At 38.0% G+C, this 26,241-nt stretch overlaps 1 protein-coding gene across 2 annotated transcripts in view; it reads left to right on the forward strand.

Annotated features, from left to right (window-relative positions):
* The window catches only part of LOC126272815 (DNA-directed RNA polymerases I, II, and III subunit RPABC1), a 52,916-nt gene extending 30,821 nt beyond the window's left edge, over positions 1-22,095 (forward strand). The window contains exons 4-7 of one of the 2 annotated variants that reach the window (XM_049976003.1): positions 1,598-1,737; positions 7,249-7,388; positions 20,093-20,171; positions 21,922-22,095. In XM_049976003.1, the coding sequence (XP_049831960.1) occupies positions 1,598-1,737; positions 7,249-7,388; positions 20,093-20,171; positions 21,922-21,987 (425 nt within the window). In that variant the 3' untranslated portion in view covers positions 21,988-22,095. Of the gene's footprint in view, positions 1-1,597; positions 1,738-7,248; positions 7,389-13,983; positions 14,063-20,092; positions 20,172-21,921 lie in introns of both variants that reach the window. The other variant, XM_049976005.1, reaches the window with a different exon arrangement.
* The last annotated feature ends 4,146 nt before the right edge of the window (positions 22,096-26,241 follow it).

Genomic DNA, 26,241 nt, shown 5'->3' on the forward strand with positions numbered 1-26,241 from the left:
GCAAATAATTGTTTAACATTTGTCTTCAAATTCTAAGACTTACTTTGTAGTTTAGTGTGTGTACCTTCGTATACATAGCTCACACTGCTGTGTCTAGCGACTTGTCAACACATTTGTTGTGTGCCTAAATTCTAGTTGCTAGTTAATGATTAAAATGCTGTGACATAGATTTTCACATTTTAACAGTGGAAGACGAAGATTCGTGTTCTGTCCTAATCATTTTATGCAGTATCTTAAAGATCACAGTAAATATTTTTTTTATAGATGTGTTTATATGGAATGACTGTGTGGCATATTCTAAAAAAATCTGGTATTCTGTTTGAACTTAATGTAAAGAACATTTTACATCAGTGCCACTTAATGACCACAGTTTGCATTTAGGACCGGTAACCACACTAAACAGTTAATGCTGGTTCGTGCCAAGAAGACAGGGTACAGTGTATTGCTATTATGAGACAGATTTGTTATCCAGTACATACCTACCGGAGGCATAATGTGCAGTACTGCAAAAATACACGCACAAAAGTAAAGGGACACAATACCTAGCTTTTAGAGCTAACAGTTTCTTCTTCAGTGATGGGGGGGGGGGGGGGGGGGTGGTAAGGGTAGGTTAGGCATTGCATGTAATTGAAGACATCATGATGGTAAGGACAAGAGTGCACATAGAAAAGGGGACATTGGAGAGAGTAAGTTAGAGATGGTATGCCTAAAGATGCAGTTTATCTGAGGTAGTGTGTCTCTTGGTTTTAGTTTCTGTGTCTATTTTTGTAAATATATGTTTCGTTGCTTTGAATTTTTAATCTACTGTCTTTGTGCCAGAATACTGTTTATAAATTTCCTTGTATATTTGATAGATGTTAGCATTAGAATTTGTCCGGAGAAATAATTAAATGTAGAGAACCTAGGTGTCAAAATCATTATTCCAGTCTCAAAACATACAGTGATTGAATCCTTTTTACACGTGCTGTAGGCCTAGTAATAAAGTTTGTGGATGTCATCAACTAGAGCAACATTCATGTACATTGAAATAGAAAAACTGCAGAGGCATGACTGGTCATAGAAAGAAATGACTGAAGATGTGAGCATTGGGCAGTCCTGTGGATCAAGAAGGAAAACCAGGTGGAATACTTGTTAATTTTAAGTTAAAACAGTATTAGAAATAGATCATTCTTGTGCAAATAGAGACAAAAGGAGTTCGTCTCTTACTGTCCTATATAATCCGATGCAGTATCTCACAAACAGGATCTCAAGCAACATGTGGTGGACGGGTGAAAAAATACACACAAGGGAAGTCTACCAAGCAACAATGACACTCCCAATGGATTCACATTAATAAATTGAGAACTTCAGTTTAATTAATGTTACTGTATATGGGAAATATATTTCACCATAAATAAAGAAGACATAATAATTCCTAAGATGATTTAAACAGAGATAATCCTTCTTGGTTACATTTTAGTGCACAAGAAATAATAAAGATGTGTTAAAGATGAGAATAACCTATGTAGTTACTGAAATGTCCTAGCAGATTAAAACCTTGTGTCAGATCATTTTAGAATTTAATTGTCCAAACTAATAGATGGCCGTTTGTTTACAGATCAGATGTTTGTCTTTTTCCCCGATGAACCCAAGATTGGAATTAAGACAATTAAAACTTATTGTCAGAGAATGCAAGAAGAAAATATTCACCGTGCAATTATTGTAGTGCAGCAAGGAATGACACCTTCTGCAAAACAGGTAATTTATTTCAATGCATTTTGCAGTTGTTATTTTAGAATAGTTGAAAGTGTGAGAGGACTTTACTCATCAGTGGATGAAATTAAAAAAGAATGAAATGTATACCTTTCTTCAACTTGGGACAATCTACAGTTTGACATTGGACACTGGACTGTCATGTGCCATTTTTCACAGTAAGAAAGCATTGCTACAGGTGAAAGGGATGCTGCATCACAGAAAGAAAATTGTTGAATAAAGTGAGTATTGTATCAGTCAGTTGTTGGCATAATGAGACGGAAAACTGTAAAGAAAATACACTCTCATGGAACTTGGGTTATGAGCTATGATGAAAGTTGTATTGTCAACAATACACACACATACACACATAGGCGTCCCCCCCCCCCCCCCTCCACACACACACACACACACACACACACACACACACACACACACACACACACACACACACACACACACACACACACACTGGCCGAAAGCTTTGAGTGTGAAAATATTTATGTTGTGCCTATCTGCGACTCAGCATCCCCGCTGTGTCGTGAGTAGCAACTTTCCTTCTCGTAATATTGTTAAATTCCATGGTGGATACGTCAAACAATACTTTGTGAAGGCAACCTGTACCTCTGTAGATGTGTTATGGACAGCGCATACAAACGTATCATATCTCAAGAAATTGCACAAAATTTGAACCAGACAAGGGTTGAAGGTGAAGGAAGGACCCCTCTAGATGGCATATTAACTGTTTGACGTAGAAAGGTGCTATTTGTGTATCTATAGCTGTTCTGCAGATATATTGGTAGATTTGCTATCTAAAGAGAAAAATGTTTGGGTCAGAATAAGGGTGGACAGAAATATTGGAAAAGTAGGGTGAATTTGGTGTCGAGGGCACAGCAAGGTTGTGAACATGGATGACGATGATGTACATTCATAGTGAGAAGGAAGGTTTGTGGTTATAATGGGATGGAAATGGCGGGCATTACCACTGCAACTAGGCTGGTCCAGCCTGTACAAAAGGAAGAGAGATGCTGGAAGTACATTGAGTTAATTGTAAAAACTACTCAGTTCATTTGCTAGTATTTTTTTAGGTCAGTATGTGGGTGATGAAACAACAATATTAATAAAAGTTTTGATTTGTTATATAGCATGTTGTTTGAGTACCAAAATGGACGAACGGCAGTGAGGGGCATGCCTCATAGCTAGCTTGACAGAGGTATCAAAGGAGGCAATTAAAGAAGTCAGTATGGCACAGAAGAGTAGTCTTTTTTTTCCACCCTAGCTTTGTTCCATGCTAAGATACGAAGCCCACACCTACTACAGTAGTACAAGTTTATATGCCAACTAGCTCTGCAGATGATGAAGAAATTGAAGAAATGTACGATGAAATAAAAGAAATTATTCAGATAGTGAAGGGAGACGAAAATTTAATAGTAATGGGTGACTGGAATTCGAGTGTAGGAAAAGGGAGAGAAGGAAACATAGTAGGTGAATATGGATTGGGGCTAAGAAATGAAAGAGGAAGCCGCCTAGTAGAATTTTGCACAGAGCACAACTTAATCATAGCTAACACTTGGTTTAAGAATCATGAAAGAAGGTTGTATACGTGGAAGAACCCTGGAGATACTAAAAGGTATCAGATAGATTATATAATGGTAAGACAGAGATTTAGGAACCAGGTTTTAAGTTGTAAGACATTTCCAGGGGCAGATGTGGACTCTGACCACAATCTATTGGTTATGACCTGTAGATTAAAACTGAAGAAACTGCAAAAATGTGGGAAATTAAGGAGATGGGACCTGGATAAACTGAAAGAACCAGAGGTTGTACAGAGTTTCAGGGAGAGCATAAGGGAACAATTGACAGGAATAGGGGAAAGAAATACAGTAGAAGAAGAATGGGTAGCTCTGAGGGATGTAGTAGTGAAGGCAGCAGAGGATAAAGTAGGTACAAAGACGAGGGCTGCTAGAAATCCTTGGGTAACAGAAGAAATATTGAGTTTAATTGATAAAAGGAGAAAATATAAAAATGCAGTAAATGAAGCAGGCAAAAAGGAATACAAACGTCTCAAAAATGAGATCGACAGGAAGTGCAAAATGGCTAAACAGGGATGGCTAGAGGACAAATGTAAGGATGTAGAAGCTTATCTCACTAGGGGTAAGATAGATACTGCCTACAGGAAAATTAAAGAGACCTTTGGAGAGAAGAGAACCAAGTGTATGAATATCAAGAGCTCAGATGGCAGCTCAGTTCTAAGCAAAGAAGGGAAGGCAGAAAGGTGGAAGGAGTATATAGAAGGTTTATACAAGGGCGATGTACTTGAGGACAATATTATGGAAATGGAAGAGGATGTAGATGAAGACGAAATGGGAGATACGATACTGCGTGAAGAGTTTGACAAAGCACTGAAAGACCTGAGTCGAAACAAGGCCCCTGGAGTAGACAACATTCCATTAGAACTACTGACGGCCTTGGGACAACCAGTCCTGAGAAAACTCTACCAGCTGGTGAGCAAGATGTATGAGACAGGCGAAATACCCTCAGACTTCAAGAAGAATATAATAATTCCAATCCCAAAGAAAGCAGGTGCTGACAGATGTGAAAATTACCGAAGTATCAGTTTAATAAGCCACGGCTGCAAAATACTAACGCGAATTCTTTACAGACGAATGGAAAAACTGGTTGATGCAGACCTCGGGGAGGATCAGTTTGGATTCCGTCGAAATGTTGGAACACGTGAGGCAATACTGACCTTACGACTTATCTTAGAAGAAAGATTAAGAAAAGGCAAACCTACATTTCTAGCATTTGTAGACTTAGAGAAAGCTTTTGACAATGTTGACTGGAATACTCTTTTTCAAATTCTAAAGGTGGCAGGGGTAAAATACAGGGAGCGAAAGGCTATTTATAATTTGTACAGAAACCAGATGGCAGTCATAAGAGTCGAGGGGCATGAAAGGGAAGCAGTGGTTGGGAAAGGAGTGAGACAGGGTTGTAGCCTCTCCCCGATGTTATTCAATCTGTATATTGAGCAAGCAGTAAAGGAAACAAAAGAAAAATTTGGAGTAGGTATTAATATTCATGGAGACGAAGTAAAAACTTTGAGGTTCGCCGATGACATTGTAATTCTGTCAGAGACGGCAAAGGACTTGGAAGAGCAGTTGAACGGAATGGACAGTGTCTTGAAAGGAGGATATAAGATGAACATCAACAAAAGCAAAACGAGGATAATGGAATGTAGTCAAATTAAATCGGGTGATGCTGAGGGAATTAGATTAGGAAATGAGACACTTACAGTAGTAAACTAGTTTTGCTATTTAGGAAGTAAAATAACTGATGATGGTCGAAGTAGAGAGGATATAAAATGTAGACTGGCAATGGCAAGGAAAGCGTTTCTGAAGAAGAGAAATTTGTTAACATCGAATATAGATTTATGTATCAGGAAGTCGTTTCTGAAAGTATTTGTTTGGAGTGTAGCCATGTATGGAAGTGAAACATGGACGATAACTAGTTTGGACAAGAAGAGAATAGAAGCTTTCGAAATGTGGTGCTACAGAAGAATACTGAAGATAAGGTGGATAGATCACGTAACTAATGAGGAGGTATTGAATAGGATTGGGGAGAAGAGAAGTTTGTGGCACAACTTGACTAGAAGAAGGGATCGGTTGGTAGGACATGTTTTGAGGCATCAAGGGATCACAAATTTAGCATTGGAGGGCAGCGTGAAGGGTAAAAATCGTAGAGGGAGACCGAGAGATGAGTACACTAAGCAGATTCAGAAGGATGTAGGTTGCAGTAGGTACTGGGAGATGAAGCAGCTTGCACAGGATAGAGTAGCATGGAGAGCTGCATCAAACCAGTCTCAGGACTGAAGACGACAACAACAACATGGCAATGTTCTCAGTAATATCGAAGTGAAAGTGGCATACAAATTAAAGAAACTTGTATTCCAAAATTGAGTACCAGGTGTTGCCTGAACACTGTTTTCTTTTAATGAATCAAAACTTTTGTCGATTACTGTTGCCCTTCTTACATCCACAAATTTAAAATAAAGTTTAATAAATATCAGATGGGTCTTTAGCATGATTTCAGAGTCCCAGTGGTAGAACCAAGTTGCACTTTGGTTTAGAGGCCTTGTTAGACTATTTGACAAAATCAGTTTATAGGTTGAAGGAAAATGCACATCTCCATGCTGCACATTTGCAAATTGTTGCATTGTAAAATATCTGTGAAATTATATGCAGATAAAATTCTCTTGGTAGTCAGTTCTGAGGAAACATGTTGCACAGTAAAGATCAATAAAGGGAAGAGCATTTTGAAGTCAGATTTTGTGCTAGAGAAGGAGATGCCTTTTGAAACACCTGGATGGTTAAAACTGTGTGCCGGACCAAGATTTGAACTCGGGACTCCTGCCTTTTGTGGACAATTGCTCTACTGAGTGAGCTGCCCAAGCACTATTCCCGACTTGTCCTCACAGCTTTACTTCCGCCAGTACCTCATCTCGTACATTACAGACTTCACAGAAGTTTTCCTGCAAAATTTGTAAGATTAGTACTTGTGGGAGAAAGGATATTGTGGAAACTAGGCTTAACCACAGCCTGGGGGATGTTTTCAGGATGAAATTTTCACTCTACAGTGGAATGTGCACAGATATGAAACTTCCTGGCAGGTTAAAACTGTGCGCCAGACTTAGACTAGAATTTGGGTCCTTTGCCTTTCATGGGCAACTGCCCACGAAAGGCAAAAGTTATGAGTTCAAAAGTCTTGGCCTGGCACACAGTTGTAATTTGCCAGGAAGTTCCATATCAGCATACACTGTGCTGCAGAGGGAAAATTTCAATCTGGAGATGCACTATGTCCAATATTTTTTAATTTTAGAAAAGATAGAAAACACCAAAAATTAAACCCAATTGAAATAAGACTATTTAACAACACAATTTGTTGTGTTGAAAATGTAGATGATGATGTTCTAATAAGTGATGGAGGAGCAAGAGAAGACAAATGATCTCTCAGACCAAAATAACAATGGAGGAAGAGGAGGAGGAGAAATCAGTTCTGTGATAGAATGCTCATACTAAAATCAAACTGCTCTACACTTAACATTTTTTTACCTTTTATGTTCTACAGATAAATACATGTAGTATAGCTTATCAAGCATTTTGGAATCAGATTAGGTCTACATGGTATTCCTTTAATAGCATTTGTTTCAAAAAATCCCTTTGGGGCAGTGCATGAAATACAAAATGGGTTTCAAACTTGTCCCTTGTAGTAACAGAAAATTCTTCATTTGGGGTAAAAAAAAATGCTGTTAGCTTCTTAATCTTAAAACCAAATAATGTTCGTGACAAATTGTAATTGCATGTTCAAAATAAAGATATTTTTATTTGTTATTTGGGATGAACCCTTTGTTTTGATTCTTCAGTTTTGTTACATGTAGTACTTGGTGATTTTGTTATAGAAGAGTGATGTTAATTTGGTGCAAGATAATTCAGAATTATAATTCGTGAACTTTGTTTGCAGTCACTGGTTGACATGGCACCAAAATACATTTTGGAGCATTTCTTGGAGTCTGAACTGCTGATCAACATCACAGAGCATGAACTTGTACCTGAGCATGTCGTAATGACACCAGAAGAAAAGCAAGAGTTGCTTGCAAGATAGTATCCTTTATAAAATATTACTATTACCTGTTGTAAAAAGTTTGTGATGGTGGTATAAGAATAAAACTTTCCATATTTCTTTTATGAAAGTGAGCTGCCATTACATGTGTAACTGCTCTGTGTTGTTGTGAAAAAAATTGTATTTATTTTACCAAACTGTAAGATTCTTCCTTCTCTTTTGCAGAATGTTAGGAGGACATGCATTTTTGTATCATGCTTGAGTTTTTAATTTATGTGATTCACTTTTATTTGTAATCAACACAAAAACAATTTCCAGCATGCAGTTTACATTTTCATCTAATGTCTGGTATGCAGTGTGCATTTTCATCACAGTTACCATACATACATGAATAATCCACGCACGTTATTTCCCCAAATTTAAGGATGAAAAACTGGAGTACAGGGATTAATTATAACAATGGTTTTTCTGCTCCGCCTCCAACAATAGATCTCGTTATACTATAGTGTTGTTGCAGCCTCATTTGTGATTCATCAGTAGCACAATAGAATCAAGCATTAACCACAAGTTAACTTGTAAATTATGGCTACAAGTTCTTGTTATTGATTACATACATCTTAAGAAAAACTTGAAATTATTGACAAAGCACAGAACATTGGAAACGGTTTAGCAGTAAGAAAATTAATGCAAGCAAGAGTTGTATTCTTGACTGGTGAAAAAACAAAATTTGGCTTCAAAAAAACAATCACCGTGCATTTTTTGCCCAAAAAAGTTCAGAATCTCGACCTCGAAAAAACTCTGATTATGTAGACGAGAAACGACAATATGGATGTGTGATGACTACTGAAATGGGCCAACTCGGAGCACTGGCTGTAGCCAAAGAACTTGTTGTGTCTGGTTTCAAAGCTAGCCGTGGCTGGCTGTCTTTTCAATCAAAATCGATTAGGCTTCTGGAGGAAAAATATTATAGCTCAACAGCTTCCAGACAATTATGAGGAAAAAGCAGCAAATTTTTATTGCTATGTGATAAATTAGTGCTGCAAACATTCCTGTATATTATTAAAAATTGGTAGCATCTGTTAAAAAAGAGTCTATTGTGACAGGACGCTCGACAACACTGTGAACATGAAAGGGGAATCCAGCATCATGATACGAACCGGCAGCAATGAGAAATAAGGTGTACAGGGATCTTGTGTGTAACTAGCAATGGATGAAAGCTACCACCTTATGTGATATTTAAAAGGAAAACTATTCCAAAAATATCGGTGATAATCTTACTGGTGAGAGCGAACCCGAAAGAGTGGATGTAGAGTGACCTTATGAATCACTGGGTGACACACGTTAGGCCTCATTGCCCTGGTGCATTACTGAATTTATGTGACTTATTAGTCCCGGACACCTTGCTTGGACATACAACTGAGGACATGAGATAAGTTACAAAAGGGAAAAATGACTTGATCTTTATCCCAGCAGCTCTAACATCTATCCTGCAACGACTAGAAATGTATATAAATTGGTCATTCAAAGCTGCACCTAAACAGTAATTCACATAACTAATGGCGTATGAAAAATCACAAGTTTGTGCTGAATGGAAAAACCAGCGGCTGGATTTTTCCCATGTTTGTGAGTGGATGAAATGTTCATTGATTCCATTCTGTTACCACAGATGGAAAAATCCTTCAAAAAATGTGGTATCACAAATTCAGTGGATGGAACCAGACTACAGGAAGAGGTCCAAAGCACCAATGATTCCTCCACTACTAGTGATGAGGAATAGAATCATTAAGTTAGTATAATTTATGTTGTAAATAAACCATAAGTGAAAGCCTTTTTCCCCCTCGTAAAATCAGGGTATGCAGATTATTCGATTGTGTGGATTAAGTATGGCACTTTTGATGGTTTATTAGTGGCAATGACAGCTATATTTTACAAACTTTTGGTCAGTAATGTGACACATTTACTTCATTTTTCTGTTCCTATCATCTAGCTCATAGAAATAGTTAGAACATAGTGGACCCAGAAGGGGACAAAAAGAGAGAACCATTAAAGTCTGAGCTGTGAAAGCTATTTAATTCTGTTGTATATGGCACATAATGAGTACAGAAAATCCTCTTTAATGTTCCTGGAGTTAAGGTTTTCCCAGTGTTTACAACATTTTCATGTCAGCCCCTTCGAGTTTACTATGTTAATTCGCACTCATTTTTCTGTTAACATGATTATAAAATACTTTGGCCTTAAAGTACATTGAAGTGCCAAAAATTACTTGCTACCACCTAATATTGTCGGACCTCCCTTCTACCCAGTGTAGTGTAGCAACCCAATGTAACAGGGACTCAAAAAGTCTTCTGAAGAATGGTAAGTTATGCTGCCTTTAAGGCCATCCATAATGGTGAAAGTCTAGCCAGTGCAGGATTTTGTGCATGAACTGACCTTTAGATTATGTTCCATGAATATCCACTGATATTCTTGTTGAGCAGTCTGATTGGTTAAGTCATTTGCTCAAATTGTCCAGAATGTTTTTCAACCAGTCGCAAACAGTTGTGGTCCAGTGACGTGGTGCAGTGTCATCCATAAAATGCCATCGTTGCTTGGGAACATGAAATCTGTGAATGGCTGCAAATCATCTCCCAGTTGCCAAAAACAATCATTTCCAGTCAATGATTGGTTGAGTTGGACCACAGGACTCAGTCTATTCTACGTATAGACAGCCAACACCTGGTTGCACAGTGCCTTGTTGACACCTTGCGTCCATGGCTTTGTGGGATCTGCACCAGAGTTGAACACTACCCTCAGGTCTTAATCAATTGGAATCGAGAATCATCTGACCAGGCCACAGTTTTCCAGTCATCAAGGGTCCAACTAATATGCTCATGAGCCCAGGAGAGGCACCGGAGTGGGTATCATGCCGTTACCAAAGACACTTGCATTGGCCGTCTGTGGCAATACCCCAGTATGACAAAATTTCACCACACCCTCCTAACGGATAAGTTCGATGTAAATGGGTAGATAAAAATATCTACTCACCAAGTGGTAGCAGGGGATCACACACAAAAGGCTTTAACTTTCAGAAACTTTCGGAGCCAGTGGATCCTTCTGGCAGAAGAGTTGAAGGGTAAGGAAGAGGGGTGAAGGAAAAGGACTGGAGAGGTTTAGGGAAAGGGGTACAGTTTAGAAGTCACCCAGAATCCCGGGTCAGGGGAGTCTCACCTCTCCAGTCCTTTTCCTTCACCCCTCTTCCTTACCTGTCAACTCTTCCGCCAGGAGGAGGAACCAAAGGCTCTGAAAGCTTCTGAAAGTTAAATCCTTTTGTGTGTATGTTCCCCTGCTGTCACTTGGTGAATAGTTTTTTTTGCTGTTCATTTACTTTATATTATCAATAATTGATTATTTTTGTTGTTATATTAATGGATAAGTTTGTCGTACATCCCAAATTGATTTCTGTTGTTACTTCATGAAGTGTTGCTTGTCTGTTAGCACTGACAACTCTATGCAAACGCCACTGCTCTGTCGTTAAGTGAAGGTCATTGGCCACTTTGTTGTGTGAGAGCATGCAATTTGGAGGAAATGTGATCTTGCAACCACTCGGACTGGGCCCACAGTTGACATTGTTAAGTAAAAAGGAAACTCCGTTTTGGAAATGCCATAGACTTTCAGAAGTCCATAAATATTAACCCAGCCAGCTACATCATGTCAAGTTCTCTCCCAAATGGCCTTGTTCAGTCAGTGTATATGGTACTGCAGAGATCTGCATCTATCTTTTATGTTCACTTGAATTGTCCAGTACCTGTAGCTCCATTGAAAGTCCGGCAGATATCAGTACAGTAGCTTTGCTCACAGAGAGCAACTGCAGTTGACTTCTTCACACTCATTAGAGCATCCCATGCTCAAATGGCTCAACCGTCCTCTCTGGGATAGGGGGAAAATCCACTTCGTCAATTTTCACACTGTAAAAACATTTTAAGGTATATAAAATGATACCACATTGTTGTATGAATTAATTTTTTCATCAAAAGCTTTATTTTCCTTATGAAAAAGGAAATGTTTCATTTTGGATGATGTTTTGGTTCCCTAATGTTGATCAGTCAATTTTTAAGAAAGTGGCGGTTAAAAAATTTGATTTTTTAACATGTGGTAGCATGAAATCTTAGTTTCTTAATAAACCATTTACCTTTTTGTAACAGTAATTATGAAATGATGCTATTTGGCAAGCACAAGCAATTGATTGCAACTCCTGTATTGAAATAGTGGGGTAGCAAGTAGCTACATTTCAGGTCGTATATTAGTATGAGCGAAAAGTAAGGAAAAGTATAAAAGGATTTTTGAAATGGTAGTAACAACAATACATTGCCTGTCACAAGTAAATAAAGGTTATGAAATGGCATCAGTGCCTCACTCGCAAGGCTAAGGAGTTTGTGTGGTTTTAGTGTAGTGTCAAACCTTGCAGAAAATAACAAATTACTAGCGATCAGTGCAGGCGTAGTATTGGACACTCATGAGAGGTTAATTATACATGTTCAGAAAACACCAAATATATATATAAATCTTTTTGTCAGCGGTGACTGATTACGCTCAAGAATTATGTCATGGTACTACAATTGTTCACACATTGTATCATAAAACCAGTTGATTCGTGTCCATTTCTTAAGATGTTTCAAAAATAGATCCACCTAAGCTCTTCCTGCCCATCACTTTTTAAACAGATTTTATAGGCCATTCCTTGTTGCTAACTGGTATTCCATTTGATGTAGGTGAATCCATAAAATTTCTTTTCTGTGTGAAGTAGATAAGACAGTATTTCATTTTCCAATTGTGCATATAATAAAAAAAAATTCTTCTAGTTTTCTGTGAAATTCATTTTGAAGTGTCAACTTCAGCCTTACTAAATGCTTGTGATATCAACTGTGGCATGGTAAATATCTTAACAGCCTTCAGTGTACATATGGTTTTATTTCTGACTCCACAAATCACCTTGGTCATATTTGTTTCATACCGTTTCTTCCTTTCTCTGTGCGGAATATACTTTGGCTTTGTTCTCAGCTTTCTAGAATCTGGCAATATGCCAGTGGTGTGTGCTCATAATTTTTATTTATATAACGAATGTCAATATGTTGTATCTTGTCATGAACTAGTTTGTAAAATGTAGCTGCCACTGCCAGTAGTAAATCTTCAAAATTACCGTACATAAGCAAATAATCCATGTCATTGAATAATCTGCGCACCCTGATTTTAAGAGGCTGGAATGGGGGGGGGGGGGGGGGGGGGGTGAGGCAAGGCTTACATTTGTGTTTTATTACAAAAATAAATTATTCTAACATAATGATTCTATTCATCATCACTAGTAGTGGAGGACTCGTTTTTGCTGTCAGCATTTTCTCATGGTGTGTCGTCTTCGGTTCTGTCCACTGAAGGTGCACCCATTGTGCAGTATTCTAAGTAGAGATCACCATTAACAAGTAGTTTGTCTGCATGAATGGCCATTGCTGAACTCTGGGCAAGATACATGTGGATCATCCAGTTTCCAAGCATCTCATGGAACATTTTGTGCTGAGCTTCAAATGTTGCTTCGCAGTCCATGCTGTCCACACTAAACTTGTCAGAGTTGCACAGGTGGGAACTCTCCTTTCAGCATATCCTTTACTCCTATAATCCCCTCCGACAACCTTTGCTAGTCCCTGTCCTCCACCTACTCAACCAGTTTCCGAGCATGCTATGCAACATTTAGTACATAACCACAAAAGCAGCTTTTCTGGTTTTTATAGTATGCATTATATTAAGGTCTCTGTACGTGGGCCACAGTGCCGTGATTACTCTGATGTAGTCGTTTTTGCGATATGACGAATTTATGTAATACTACTTAATTTCAAATTATTTGATACTATAAAAAATCTGTCATATTGCTGGACAGCCATTGTTAGTGCCTTCACATTCCTGGATATGCTGGTCCGTGAGCCAACTGCCTTCAACTCTCTCCATCGGACCCATGTGAAACACGGCTTCTGGCTCCCTAACTCACTCACTGCAGCTGGCAGCCACTTGGACCTGGTCTTGTTTCTGGACCAGCCCACGTCAGCTCTCCTCAGCCAAGACAATACTTGCAACTCCATGAATCCAGTAATTTTACCCAGTTGCCAGCATACATATTATGTCACACGTGGTTCAGAAATGTTGTCAGTAATTCAGTGTTTTGTTTCATTAAATATTTGAGAGACAGCAGATGTCAGCCAAAGAGGGGAACATTAACATTAATCATATTTAGATAATGCATCAGTACTGTGTTCACTTGTTTCGGTACATGTTTGTAATCCTCAAAGTTATGTCTCAAACTATGTTTCGATTAGCATTCTCTCTTAATGGATAGTGTCAGATAGGAACTGCAGATATATTGTATAATTTGTTCAAGTGAGTCTCATGTTAAATGTGTGTTGCCAGCAGCAGCAGCAACTTCTAATAACAAAAGAATAATGGTGTGTAGACTTGTGTGTTCTGTCTAATATGCATTTTTTGTGTTGTGTGAAGTGACCCTATGCTATGTACATTCCTCTCCCCCCTCCCCCCACTCCCCCCTCTCACCCCCTCGTTTGCTACTGACATTGCCTGGTTTGAAGTGTGCTTTTTATAACCTTAGCGAATGTTTAGTAAACTGAAAGAAAACCAATTGATGCGCATCCAGGCTGGTGACCCTGTTGCTCGCTACTTTGGATTGAAAAGAGGACAGGTATGGCATTATCATGTAATATTGATACATTTCTAAAATAGAGTATTTGTTATTAACTGTTTGAAATGTGTGTTTCTTGTAATCGGTACAGGTGGAGAATATGGCTTACTGTCACAGTTTCCAGCACGGGTTCATTTAATTTCACATTTTTCTGTTAAATGATGATGTATTTTGCTTTTCATGATTGGAGTTTTAATCTTAGTTGTGTGTAAAGCAGCTAAGCCACATTATGTGAGGTCAACATTTTGGAATTGTGAATGTTAGAAATAGAATTTTAGTTCTAGTAGACCAGTGCCCTTAAACCAGACAGTTAGAGTATTTTATATTCTTGGCTAGTAGAGACTCCCCCTCCATTTGTGTTGGAGATTAATCTTGATCAAAAAATTATGTTCTTCGTTACTTGGACAAAGATTAGACATCCAAGGTAACCTTTTGATGGATTTGACAATTTAGTTCAGTGTTCCTGTACTTTCCACTTAATAACTTGCTCTGCTTTGGAGGAGTTTTTAAGCAGATAAATTAGTATAACAGGAAGTTCTGCATACATTTGGAAATTGAGATGATTATTGTGTGTGATTTGGGCTTAAAACGACAGGAAAGATTGTGATCAAACTTCCAGTCCATTTTGCTGATGAATCTTCTGGAGCTTTAGGCATCCATTGGCTTCCTTCACAAGTACTGTTTAGTGCCTGCTAGAAAAAAGTCTATGTAATTAACTAAATTATCCCCTTTTATAATACTAAATGGTTCTTCACAATGCAAATTCTTTATTTTCCATTGGCATTGTGTAGTGGCTTTACATTGATGACACGATTCAGTAGCAGTTAGTGTATTGATTAATTTTCACATTACATGTACAAATTATTTATCCTACATTGACTAGTTATACAGAATTGCAGTCATAATATTAAATCTGTTTGAACACTGCAAGTATCACAGAATTCTCTTAAACTGTAGACCACATATATAACTCACATTTAAAATTGTTGAGAGGTGTATGTAGTGTAGAAAAGAGTTGCAAATTTTTGTGCGCCTATACCTAGAAGTGTCAATACTCCTTTTGTTCCTGGTGTCATGGCAGTGTGTATTTTCTCTTTTGTTAAACCATTACTTTTTTTAGCATATAACAGTTGTAACTATATATAAATCTTTATCACTGTCAGTACTCTGACCTTAGTGAACAAAGGACAACAGTGTTCCCATGGCCCAAGATGGTATTTGGAGCAATCGCATGTCAAAAAATATGCCACCTAATTTGCCTTATTAATGTTTCTTTGTCATAGAATACTAGGTCCCATGGCAGAGTACGGTACTGCATTGTATTATGTGGTATGCAACAAACCATTCAACCACCAATAATTACAACAGCAACACAGCATCAAGCACATTCACACATTACGTTAGTGCACTTTTTATTTTGGAATTGGTTTCTTATTATACAGATTATCTTTCTAAATTTGGCTTTGCCAGGTGATTTAAAATACCATTAATTAGGTAATTTTGCATTTTGAGGCATCTTCTGCCATCTTCAACAAGCAATTGTACAGTAGCTGTTCCCAAATGCTTTGTGTTGTGTTTTGCTCATTGTTTTCTTATTTTAAAATTAGTAATGTGACTAAACCTGGTCCATCATGTATTTTGAGTGTGACCCCTACAACACCAGAAGAGATCTTCCACAGAACATGATTGTGGGCTACTGCCCTGTGAGAGGGAAGGGGGACTTGTTTCCATGCACCGCTCCTCCCCTCTCTGGCACTCAAAATTCTAGTTTGTTTACGTACATGACAGTCGCTATATAGTGTCCACACTCTATCAATGAACCAAAGTATGCAATCAGCTTTACCTGCAACTAAGCTTGTGTGCTCATTCTGTTTCATGTCCTCACATACTATTACACCCAGGTATGTGTAGAAGTTAACATTCCAGTTGTGATCCATAGGATAGAACTCTTTGCTGCATTTGATGAAGTGCAGAGTTTTACATTTCTGAACATCAAAAACAAGTTGACAATTGTTGCACCCCTTAGAAATCTTATCAAGATATGACAGGATATTCGTTCAGAGTATGAACAGCAAGATTTGCAACACACTTTCAAGGGCATACATTAAGTTATTTCTACTCCTGTCGATGACACACTAGCCAAGGTAATCCACTGCATCGTACATACCAAGAAATCCTCAGTCCCATCACAAATTATTTTCTCTCTCATATAATCATACTTTTGTTAATAATCAAAGGGGTGATACCCACTCAAATGTTTTTGGAAGTCAACAAATACTGCATCCACCCAGTTTCCTTGATCCGTCACTTTCAGGATGTTATATGAAAAAATTGATAGTTTGGTTTCGAATGATAAGTACCGGGTGATCAAAAAGTCAGTATAAATTTGAAAACCGAATAAATCACAGAATAATGTAGATAGAGAGGTACAAATTGACACACATGTTTGGAATGACATGGGGTTTTATTAGAACCAAAAAAATACAAAAGTTCAAAAATGTCTGACAGATGGCGCTTCATCTGATCAGAATAGCAATAATTAGCATAACAAAGTAAGACAAAGCAAAGATGATGATCTTTACAGGAAATGCTCAGTATGTCCACCATCATTCCTCAACAATAGCTGTAGTCGAGGAATAATGTTGTGGACAGCACTGTAAAGCATGTCTGGAGCTATGGTGAGGCATTGGCGTTGGATGTTGTCTTTCAGCATCCCTAGAGATGTCACTCGATCACGATACACTTGCGGCTTCGGGTAACCCCAAAGCCAATAATCGCATATACTGAGGTCTTTGGACCTGGGAGCCAAGCATGACGAAAGTGATGGCCGATCACACGATCATCACCAAATGACGCGTGCAAGAGATCTTTCGTGTGTCTAGCAATATGGGGTGTTTCCTGTTCTAATAGAACCCCATGTCATTCCAAGCATGTGTGTCAATTTTTACCTCTCTATCTACATTATTCCACGGATTATTAAGTTTTTGAATGTGTACTGACTTTTTGTTCACCCGGTATTTTCAGAAGCCATGCCGGTTGGCATGGTGAGCACTCTATTAGTGATATGTCATTATGTTTGAACTTGTAGGGTTTGCAACAGATGAGTGTCTTGTAGACCACTTTTGCTTTCCTTGTAGATGTATGTGACCTGTGCTTTCTTCAACTATCAGGCACAGCTTTTTGTTCAAGGGATGTGTGATGTACTATGGTTAAAATGGGAACTAACCAAGCTGCAAACCTATACTACTATATAAAGACAAGACATTTCCAGAAGTCTCAGAGTTCTTAAACAATTTACTTCAAATTTTTACGTGACACGTAATAAACATTTAACAGACATAGTCTAAGTGTTTCTTTAAGTGACAACGAGCAGGTTTTCTGTTAAAACTGATTGTGAGAGAGAAAATTATGCACTCTTTTGTGAAAATGTGTGGTTTCGTTTTCTTCGCTGCTGTCTTTTTTTTAACACAAAACAGGAAAGTTGTATTTGTAGCCTATTGGCTTATGATTAGAATACTACTACAGAATCAGGCTCGTCCGAACTTAGTAACTCTTTGTGTTGGCAGAGTAAAACTATGTCAAATACTGTTGTTGAAATATTATCCTCACATATCTGGCACCTGGAGAGGTCTCTCTCATACCTTGCATGCGAGTGAGCCCAGCCAGTTTATACACACATTTTAATTGACTTCAGTTTCATTTGCAGTAACAATAAACAAGGCTCAAGGTCAGAGTGAGGGATGAAGAGGAGATGGATAGGGTGAATGGGATTGGGAGATGTTTCCAGTTCACGTACATATTTAGCAATTGTGAAGCATTGCCAGGTTTGTTAGTTCTGTATAAAATCTGACAGGCTTCCTCTGGTCGTAGAGCCTTGTTTGATTTTGCCTGTTTCTCAATGCCACCGATACTAATACCTGTAACTTCCAACTTCATGGAGCAGAGCTGCAGCAATGACATGTTAATAGTGTATTTGTGGCTGTAGCAATGCAGAATTCACCCACCTGCTCTTCAGATGTCACTCATTTAACATCACATTTGACAGGGAACATTCATTATTCCTCTTCTGTTCGGTGCAGACTGGCAGTATCACATAGGTCTTCAGCCTGTAGTTTGTAAAACCCTTATTCCATGCCAACTCTGACAGGTGATTTATGTGTGTCCTTAACATCACTGCTTGGCATGCATGCTTTTTCATACAATGACTGCTTTAAGCAAATGAAGCCCTACCTGACCACATGCATATACAGTGTTTAAAGTCTGTTAAACAACTGGAGTATTGCAGTGTTATACTTCATAGCAGGTAGTTCATTACTTCAGTGTCATATAACAGTGATTGATTTACACAGTATGAATTATGAGGAATATCGCCACAAGAGCAGAAAGTTGATAAATCACCCTCTATGTAGCACCGCCACCCAGACTACTAAAGCGCTACACAGCATAAGTAGTTGTTACTACCGACATATTAGTATGTTTCAATGAAATGAATTGTTTATTAACCTTTCACAAAGGGAAGGCAATGTTGAGCTCAAGATGTGACGAACAATGACCCTCAGAAGCTGTATGAGATTCTGCCTGAGAGTCACTAGGCGACCGAGATTAACAACAACAAAAAGTCTGACAGAAATTATCACCATATAAATGGCAACCCATCCTAAAATATTACTCAGGTATGCAAGACCCACAAACATGTGGAAAGAATGGCAGTGCATACTGGTCAGAAGTTTGTGTGCCCCATGGGAGAGCATTACAGAGATGCTGAAATACCTGAACTGGCAGATGTTTAAAAATAGGAGACACCAACTCCTTGAAAAACTACCTCCTAGGTTCAAGGCGCGGCATTAATGTATTGCTCCTGCAGGGACTGCGAGAACGAGATTTGACCAAATACACTCCGTGCAGAGGTGTGGAAGCAGTCATTCTTCCTGGAATCTGTACACAAATGGAATGGAAAGAAGCCTTAAGAAATGGTACAGTGTGGAGTACCCTCTGCCATGCACTTCAAAGTGGTTTGCAAAGTATATTTAGTATATAAACAAAAGAACTACCTACTTTTGGCCATCACAATAATTTACTCTTCAGCCATGTTTTATAAAATTTAATGTGAAGCGATCTTTGTGAAGAATGAAATTTTCACTCTGCAGCAGAGTGTGCGCTGATACGAAACTTCCTGGCAGATTAAAACTGTGTGCCGGACTGAGTTAGTCTTGGTGCGGTGCACAGTTTTATTGTGCCAGAAAGTTTCAATCTTCATGCATTTCACATTGGTGTTGCTTCCCAAACTTGTGATGGTTTTTGGTGGAAAATATTTTTTTTTAACTGAGGAATAGAGAATAAAACATGTTCAAGGATTCTGTAGCAGAAAAATGTTTAGGTATGCTGATCTATAATTCTGCCAATTTTTGTTGCTTTTCTTGTAAATGGGAGTGAATTGTGTGAAAGATTTTAAATAAGCTCAGTGTCAAATTTAATAGAAACTTGTATCAGTGTGGCACTTCATTGCATAGAAACAAATTGTTACTTTCAAGCCTGTTTCAGTGTCAACACCATCCTTCAGATTGGAATCACAGGTAATTAGGAGTTTTGAGCACTTCCAGAAAGATTTCTCTTAACTTAAATGTGGACATGACTGCAGACAACACACTTGACTTTCATTACACGTACATAAGTTGTTATTAAATATAGCAGTTTCCTACACGTTTTCTGAATGTCACTGTTAAACAAAGAATCTTTACTGTCCTCGCTGCCATACTTCATACATCTTTATCTTGGGCATAGTGGGTAGTATATTTCAACTGTTAGCACAACTTCTCTGTGCACCTTGTAATTAAAGTAAACATAATCTTAGGATCTCATTCATTAGGTAAGGTAGTTCATTCATCTATTCTACAAATATACTACCATTTTTTGTAATCTCATGAAAGACTGACAGGCTGATTTTTGTGTAGGGAACATCATTTCCATTATGATGGCAAAATTGTAATATTCGCCTTCATTTTTAGAGTTCTGTTTTTCTTAATTTTTAAGCAAATTGAAGGAGAACCAACTTCCTCGGATTCAGACAGGCGATCCTATTTGTCGATACTTTGGTCTTCGTCGGGGACAGGTAAACAGCTCTGATAAAGTGTGGAGTGTTGTTTCAGCCTGACTGAGCAAACTAATGAATAGCTCAATAATAGACTGTGATTTTGGTGTGAAATACTAATCACATGGAGTAGACACCTACAAGTTTGAGAATTTACACAGAGGTTGCAAAGTAACATACTCCAAAAGGCAGTGCAGTAGAGTGTGTATGACCTTGTGAGCATGCAGTCACATGCAGTCAACAAATATGACAGTATGGCTTGTGTGTGCACATAAGTGTGTTGAATTTCAGGCTTCATGATTACGTCGTGGATTACAACGTGTAAGGCATCAGCTGTCATTTATTTGATATTTGTATTTACATACTTCAAAATGTCGTCTGTTGCCTTTTTATGGTATAGCAAATTTGCTCCAGATTTCTTTCTTTTTGCATGTATTTTCATGGTTTTTCCCTTTTGTGCTTGTTCTTACATGACATCATTTTAGAGTATTTTGTCTCCTGTGCGCCAGGTGACAATTGGGTTTGCTTTTCCACATTGCATTGGTATCCCTTAATTACAATATTGTGTGTGTTCTTGTGTGAATTAAAAAAGCAATGAAAAATAAATATATCAAACATCTTAGTGTGGTAGAGATTTGTAATTAGATAGAGAATGTAACACGAGAGAACGTTTGCTTACCAGTTGACAAAGATAGCAGGGCTGATACACTCGTCTAGCTACTTTTTTAGAATTGCATAGTTCAACACTGGTTGTGGGAAACCATATTCCTCAATGGGTAACTTTATGTTGGAGTGAGAGTCAAAAATAGGTTATGAACATCCTAAGCAACATAACATGGATGCCACAGCATAAGTGAACAAGCAAGTTGTTGCTTACGGGATGTGTAATAGGACCCACAGCTTTGGAATGTCAGTATAACATTTAGCATACTGCACTTTAAATTCTAATTACAATTTACAGTAAAAGCCAGAGAAGAAAAGAAAGAAAATGGGAAGCATATACAAGTAATATTTTATGAAACCTGTTTAGAGAGTAGTAATGGAATATTATGGTGTAAAGCACTGCGGATTTTTTCTGTTCATTGAAACTTTGAGAAACTTTGAGAAACTTTGGTGTTACATGGTAAGCTGTCACCAATGTGCTCATATAATAAATCACAGGATGTGAAAAAATAGTACATGTTCATGTTTAGTTGACTTTAGGCAGCCAGTTTTTGTATTGGTGTGAATTTTGATCATATTGATTGTAGAACTGAAGCATCTTAGTAAGGGTGCACTGTAAATGACTGCCAGAATATGTAATATGCTGTTCTGGAGTGTGGATTAAGTACTTACGAATAAAATTACTGTGTCTATACCTTGATAATTGCTTTCCATAGTCTGCTTTGATGTATTTTGTGCCTTGGTCAGTTGTTTTTGACAAAATCAATAGCAAATAGTGCTACACTGAATTGTGCAGTCTTCGAAATGTAGTATTTGGTGCAGAATTTTAAAATAATATGGATTAGTGTTGATGTGTAAGGAAGTGGGATCTATTGTTGTGCTAGGACCATGTTTTCCCATCATACATTGCTCTAAATAAGTGAGTTTCCTATTCAAAACATAACCTAAAAATGAACATAAACATTTGATGAAAATATCAGTTTTGCTTCTGTATTTATTTTTTTGATCTTAGTGTGTGCTATCTGAAGCACCAACATCGGTAGTTTGAGATTTTTCCTTTGCTTAAAGATAAACCAATTTGAAAATTGATTTTTCTATTTTATTTCAGGTGGTGAAAATTATCAGGCCTTCCGAAACAGCTGGTCGGTACATTTCATACCGGCTGGTGTGTTAACTGCAACTGATGATAGAATGCTAATTTCTTGTTAATCATTCTGTCTTAAGTTGAAAATGTAACATAAGGTTTTTGTAAATAAATTATGCCTATTTTATGTAGCATTTCTGTAAGAGTTTTAAGTATGGACAACTCTCTGTAAACTCCCTTTTTTTGCATTAAGCAAGACATGAATTTCAATTTCTCAACAGGTTTAAAATCTAATTATGTATTTTGTACCAACAGGAAGCAACCATACTCTTTAATATGGCTAGTAATTTGAAGATAGTACTAACATGCATGGGTTTGTTTCTGATCACTTATTATTTAATTAATTTAAATAAATGATTATCAGTACTGTGTATTTATTAGTGACTGCACCAACTAGGGGCCAAACTTCACAGAATTTGTGCTCTTGGTTATTCATACTCATATGAAAAGATACAGATAAATTATCTGAAAAACAAAGTACTCCATGATTAAATGTTATTTGTAGAAACATTAGCTGAAACGGGATGAGTATTTGCTATATATTTCAACACCAGATTGGATGTCTTAATTCCATAGGCTAATATTCGGGACACCTTCATGTATGAGACACATGGCAGAAAAACATAATGTATGAGGTGTGATCAAAGAGTAGTGAGAACTTTTTTAATTTCACGGGCTTTATATATCTGATTTAATTTCTTTTTTATCTTTTTGATAAATATGTTCTCACATATGTTTCCATTTGTAGTTGTTTTGAATGTTTAGTTTGTTGACAGTCGAAAATGTTATACATATTTTAGAGTGCTCGGCAAATTTTAACTTTTGAGAAAAATGGATCAAAGAATTGGCACTAAATTTTACTTGTGAAATGGAATAGAGTGGTGCACCACATCTGAAATGTTGACTTGGGGCTTTCAGTGACTCTACTATAAGTAAGATGAGAGTTTACGAGTGTTATAAATGTTTCAAAGAGGGCCGAGAAGACGTTTAAGATGATGACCATCCTGAAAGCCTAGCACATGAATTACTGACAACATTGTGGAAGAAATAAAGAGAATAGTTCTGGAAAATAGTCATATCTCCATCAGAATGGTTGCTGATGATATTGGCATATCCTTTGGATAATGCCAAGCAATTTTTTTCCTATATTTTGTTCTGGAAAATGAAGCAGTAAAATTTGTTCTGAAATTGTTGAATTTAAGCCAAAAGAATGTTGCATTGACATTACTGACAAATTGTTGAATGAAGTTGATAATGATCCAGAGCTTCTAAAGAAAATTATAACAGGTGACAAAACATGCGTATACGGGTATGACATCAAAACCAAGGCTGAATTGTCCCAATGGAACTGCCTGAATAGTCATGACCGAAAAATATTTGACAACTTGAATCACTTATGAAGATTCACCTCACAGTTTGCTTTAATTACAGTGGGATAGAGCCTCATGAGTTCCTGCCTTATGGTCATATTGTCAGTAAGGAATACTACCTAGACGTTATTCACCATTTGCCAGAAGTGTGGCAAACCCACTTGTGGAAATGGCATCATGATAATGAACCTGCCCAAATCTCAATGCTTGTTCACAATTTTTTTGGCAAAAAGAAAGACCCTTATGTTCCCCCCCCCCCCCCCCCCCCCCCTCCCCCCCCTGAACAGTGGATTAAATTTCCAACAGAGACTCTGAATGCTACATAAAGTGAGGCAAAGTAGTTACAAAAATCACACTGTGAAAGAAGTTTTAAGTATGGCTTCTTATATCTCATTGATTAAAAGCAACCATGAAACTTTGGACACAACTACTTAGCAACATAAGGTTTTCCAATATAAAATATCATTCACATGCTGCTTTCCAAATTTGTACAAAATCAGTTCAAACTTAATTTAGTATAAATTATAAATGCAGAACACAGTCAGTATACTTTCAGAAAAGCTGTTTTCTGTAGCCCATTTCACACTAATTACAGTTGGAAAGAGCCTGTTTCCTAGCAATCAGAAAATCACGTTCAAATTAGTTTACGTACTACTCATCAATATACAAACAGAAATGCATGCACCAAAACAAGGTGACACATTGTTGAAACATAGCCCTTTGCCGCGGTAGGCCCTCAAATTTCTCATTTTCAGGTGCTGTTACTACACGTTAGAGAATCAAACATGATTTTCAAAACACTTCAAAACATGCTCTTTCCAACTGTGATTACATTGAAATCAGTTATGGTAAATAGATTTTCTAAAAGCAGCTTGAATGAGATCTACTTTTGTTATTTCTACTAAATCAAGTTTTAACTGATTTAACAGAATTTGGAAAGCAATATGTGAATGATGTTTTATACTGGGAAACCTTATGTTGATAAGTAGCTCTGTCCAAAGTTTCATGTCAATCATGCTTCTGATCAACAAAATATAAGAAGCCAAATGTATAAACTGTATTTGCAGTGCAATTTTTTCTGGTTGCTTTACCTCAATTTTTTGTAGCATTCTTACCTATATTGGAAATTAAACCCACTGTCCTAGGGGGGAAGGAGAGTCTTAAAAGAGACTGTTTGGAATGAGACTGGTTTTGAAGCTTTAATAGAACATGATTTGTGAAAAAAGTGTCTAATATACCTTGTTTCACCTTTCTACAAAAGTCTTCATGGCTGGTTGGATTGAAGTGAAAGGGACTAAACTGCAAGGTCGTCAGTCCCTTCATCCATTAAGTGGCAAACAATTAGTGATTATCAAAGGAAGGAGGCAAAATGCAAATCTTGGTGGTGGTGGGGGGAGAGAGAGAGAGAGAGAGAGAGAGAGAGAGAGAGAGAGAGAGAGAGAGAGAGAGAGAGAGACGACAGTACAGACATGTCATTAAAAGATCTGTCAAGACAAGACATTAAAACTGAGAAATGAAAATGAGTAAGGAGAATAAAAAGGTGGGTTGGTAGAGGCCCGGCTGGCCACTGAGCAAGGGCCATCAAGGGATTCTCAAAGGAGATGAAGGGGGGAGGGAGGGGGGGGGGGAGGCAACAGAAGAATGTAGCCCCACCAATCCCTCAGGTGGTCAATGAGGCCAAAAAGCCCTGCCTTACAGGGATGAATAGGAAACACCTCCGCGGGCAAAACATAATGCCAGGTCAGCCGCTTTGGAGTTTTCTGCTAGCACAAGAGGTAGCACGCCAAGAAAATTAACAAGCTGCCTCAAAGCAGCGGGACAGTCAATTAGTCTCTCACTAGAATGGTAGGCAATACTTGACATTCACTAGCCACATATAAACCATGTCCGCTGTTTTTGAAAACTCTTCTGCGGAGGCTTTCATTTAAATAAAGATATGTTTTATAATCACTGTGTTTGTTAAATGAAGTAAGAGATATTAAAAACCAGACAGCTTCATAAGAGTTCAGTATTTTATGGTATTACCTACATCTACAGCCATACTCTGCAAACCACTGGACAGGGCTGGTGTAAGGCACAGACAACAGAAGTAGCTGCTTGGGGTGCCACTAGTGCCCCTGATGCAGAAGTTTTGCGCAAGTTGTAGCATAATTAATAGTGAAAATTATCCATTTCACAATCACCTTGATTTAGACAGTTTGTATAGATTTTATCAATAGCCAAGTAATGGCTGGTAATGTAAGAAGGAAGGAGGGGAGGGGATGAGAGGGTCATTTGTGAGAAAAGTTTGTGTGTGGGGGGGGGGGGGGGCGCAGTGATGTGCCACTTCTGTGGAAAATGTCTCCAAACTGGTCATGTGTGAATGTGTGAGAGCACAAACCACATATTTGTACCACATATTTTTCATGTATAGAATGAAAATGGAAAAAAAAGATTACTTAAATGTGTCTGGGCACATCCAGACACCCTGGCTGAAAATCACTTAAAAGTTTGTGGCACTCTCCATCAATAATGCTGGAATTCAATATGGTGTTGGTCCACCCTTAGCCTTGATGACAGCTTACACTCTCACAGGTGCTGGAAGGTTTCTTGTGGAATGGTAGCCCATTCTTCATGGAGTGCTGCACTGAGGAGAGGTATCAATGTCAGTTGGTGAGGCATCAATGTCAGTTGGTGAGGCCTGGCATGAAGCCAGCAATCCAAAACATCCCAGAGGATTTCTATTGGTTTCACATCAGGACTCTATGGAGGCCAGTCCATTTCAGGAATTATTACTGGCGTGTAACCACTCCGCCACAGGCCATGCATTATGAACATGCTCGATCGTGTTGAAAGATGCAATCGCCATACCCGAATTGCTCTTCAACAGTGGGAAGCAAGAAGTTGCTTCAAACAACAATGTAAGCCTGTGCTG

This window comes from Schistocerca gregaria, chromosome 5 (assembly GCF_023897955.1).
Source record: "Schistocerca gregaria isolate iqSchGreg1 chromosome 5, iqSchGreg1.2, whole genome shotgun sequence".
NCBI lineage: Eukaryota > Metazoa > Arthropoda > Insecta > Orthoptera > Acrididae > Schistocerca > Schistocerca gregaria.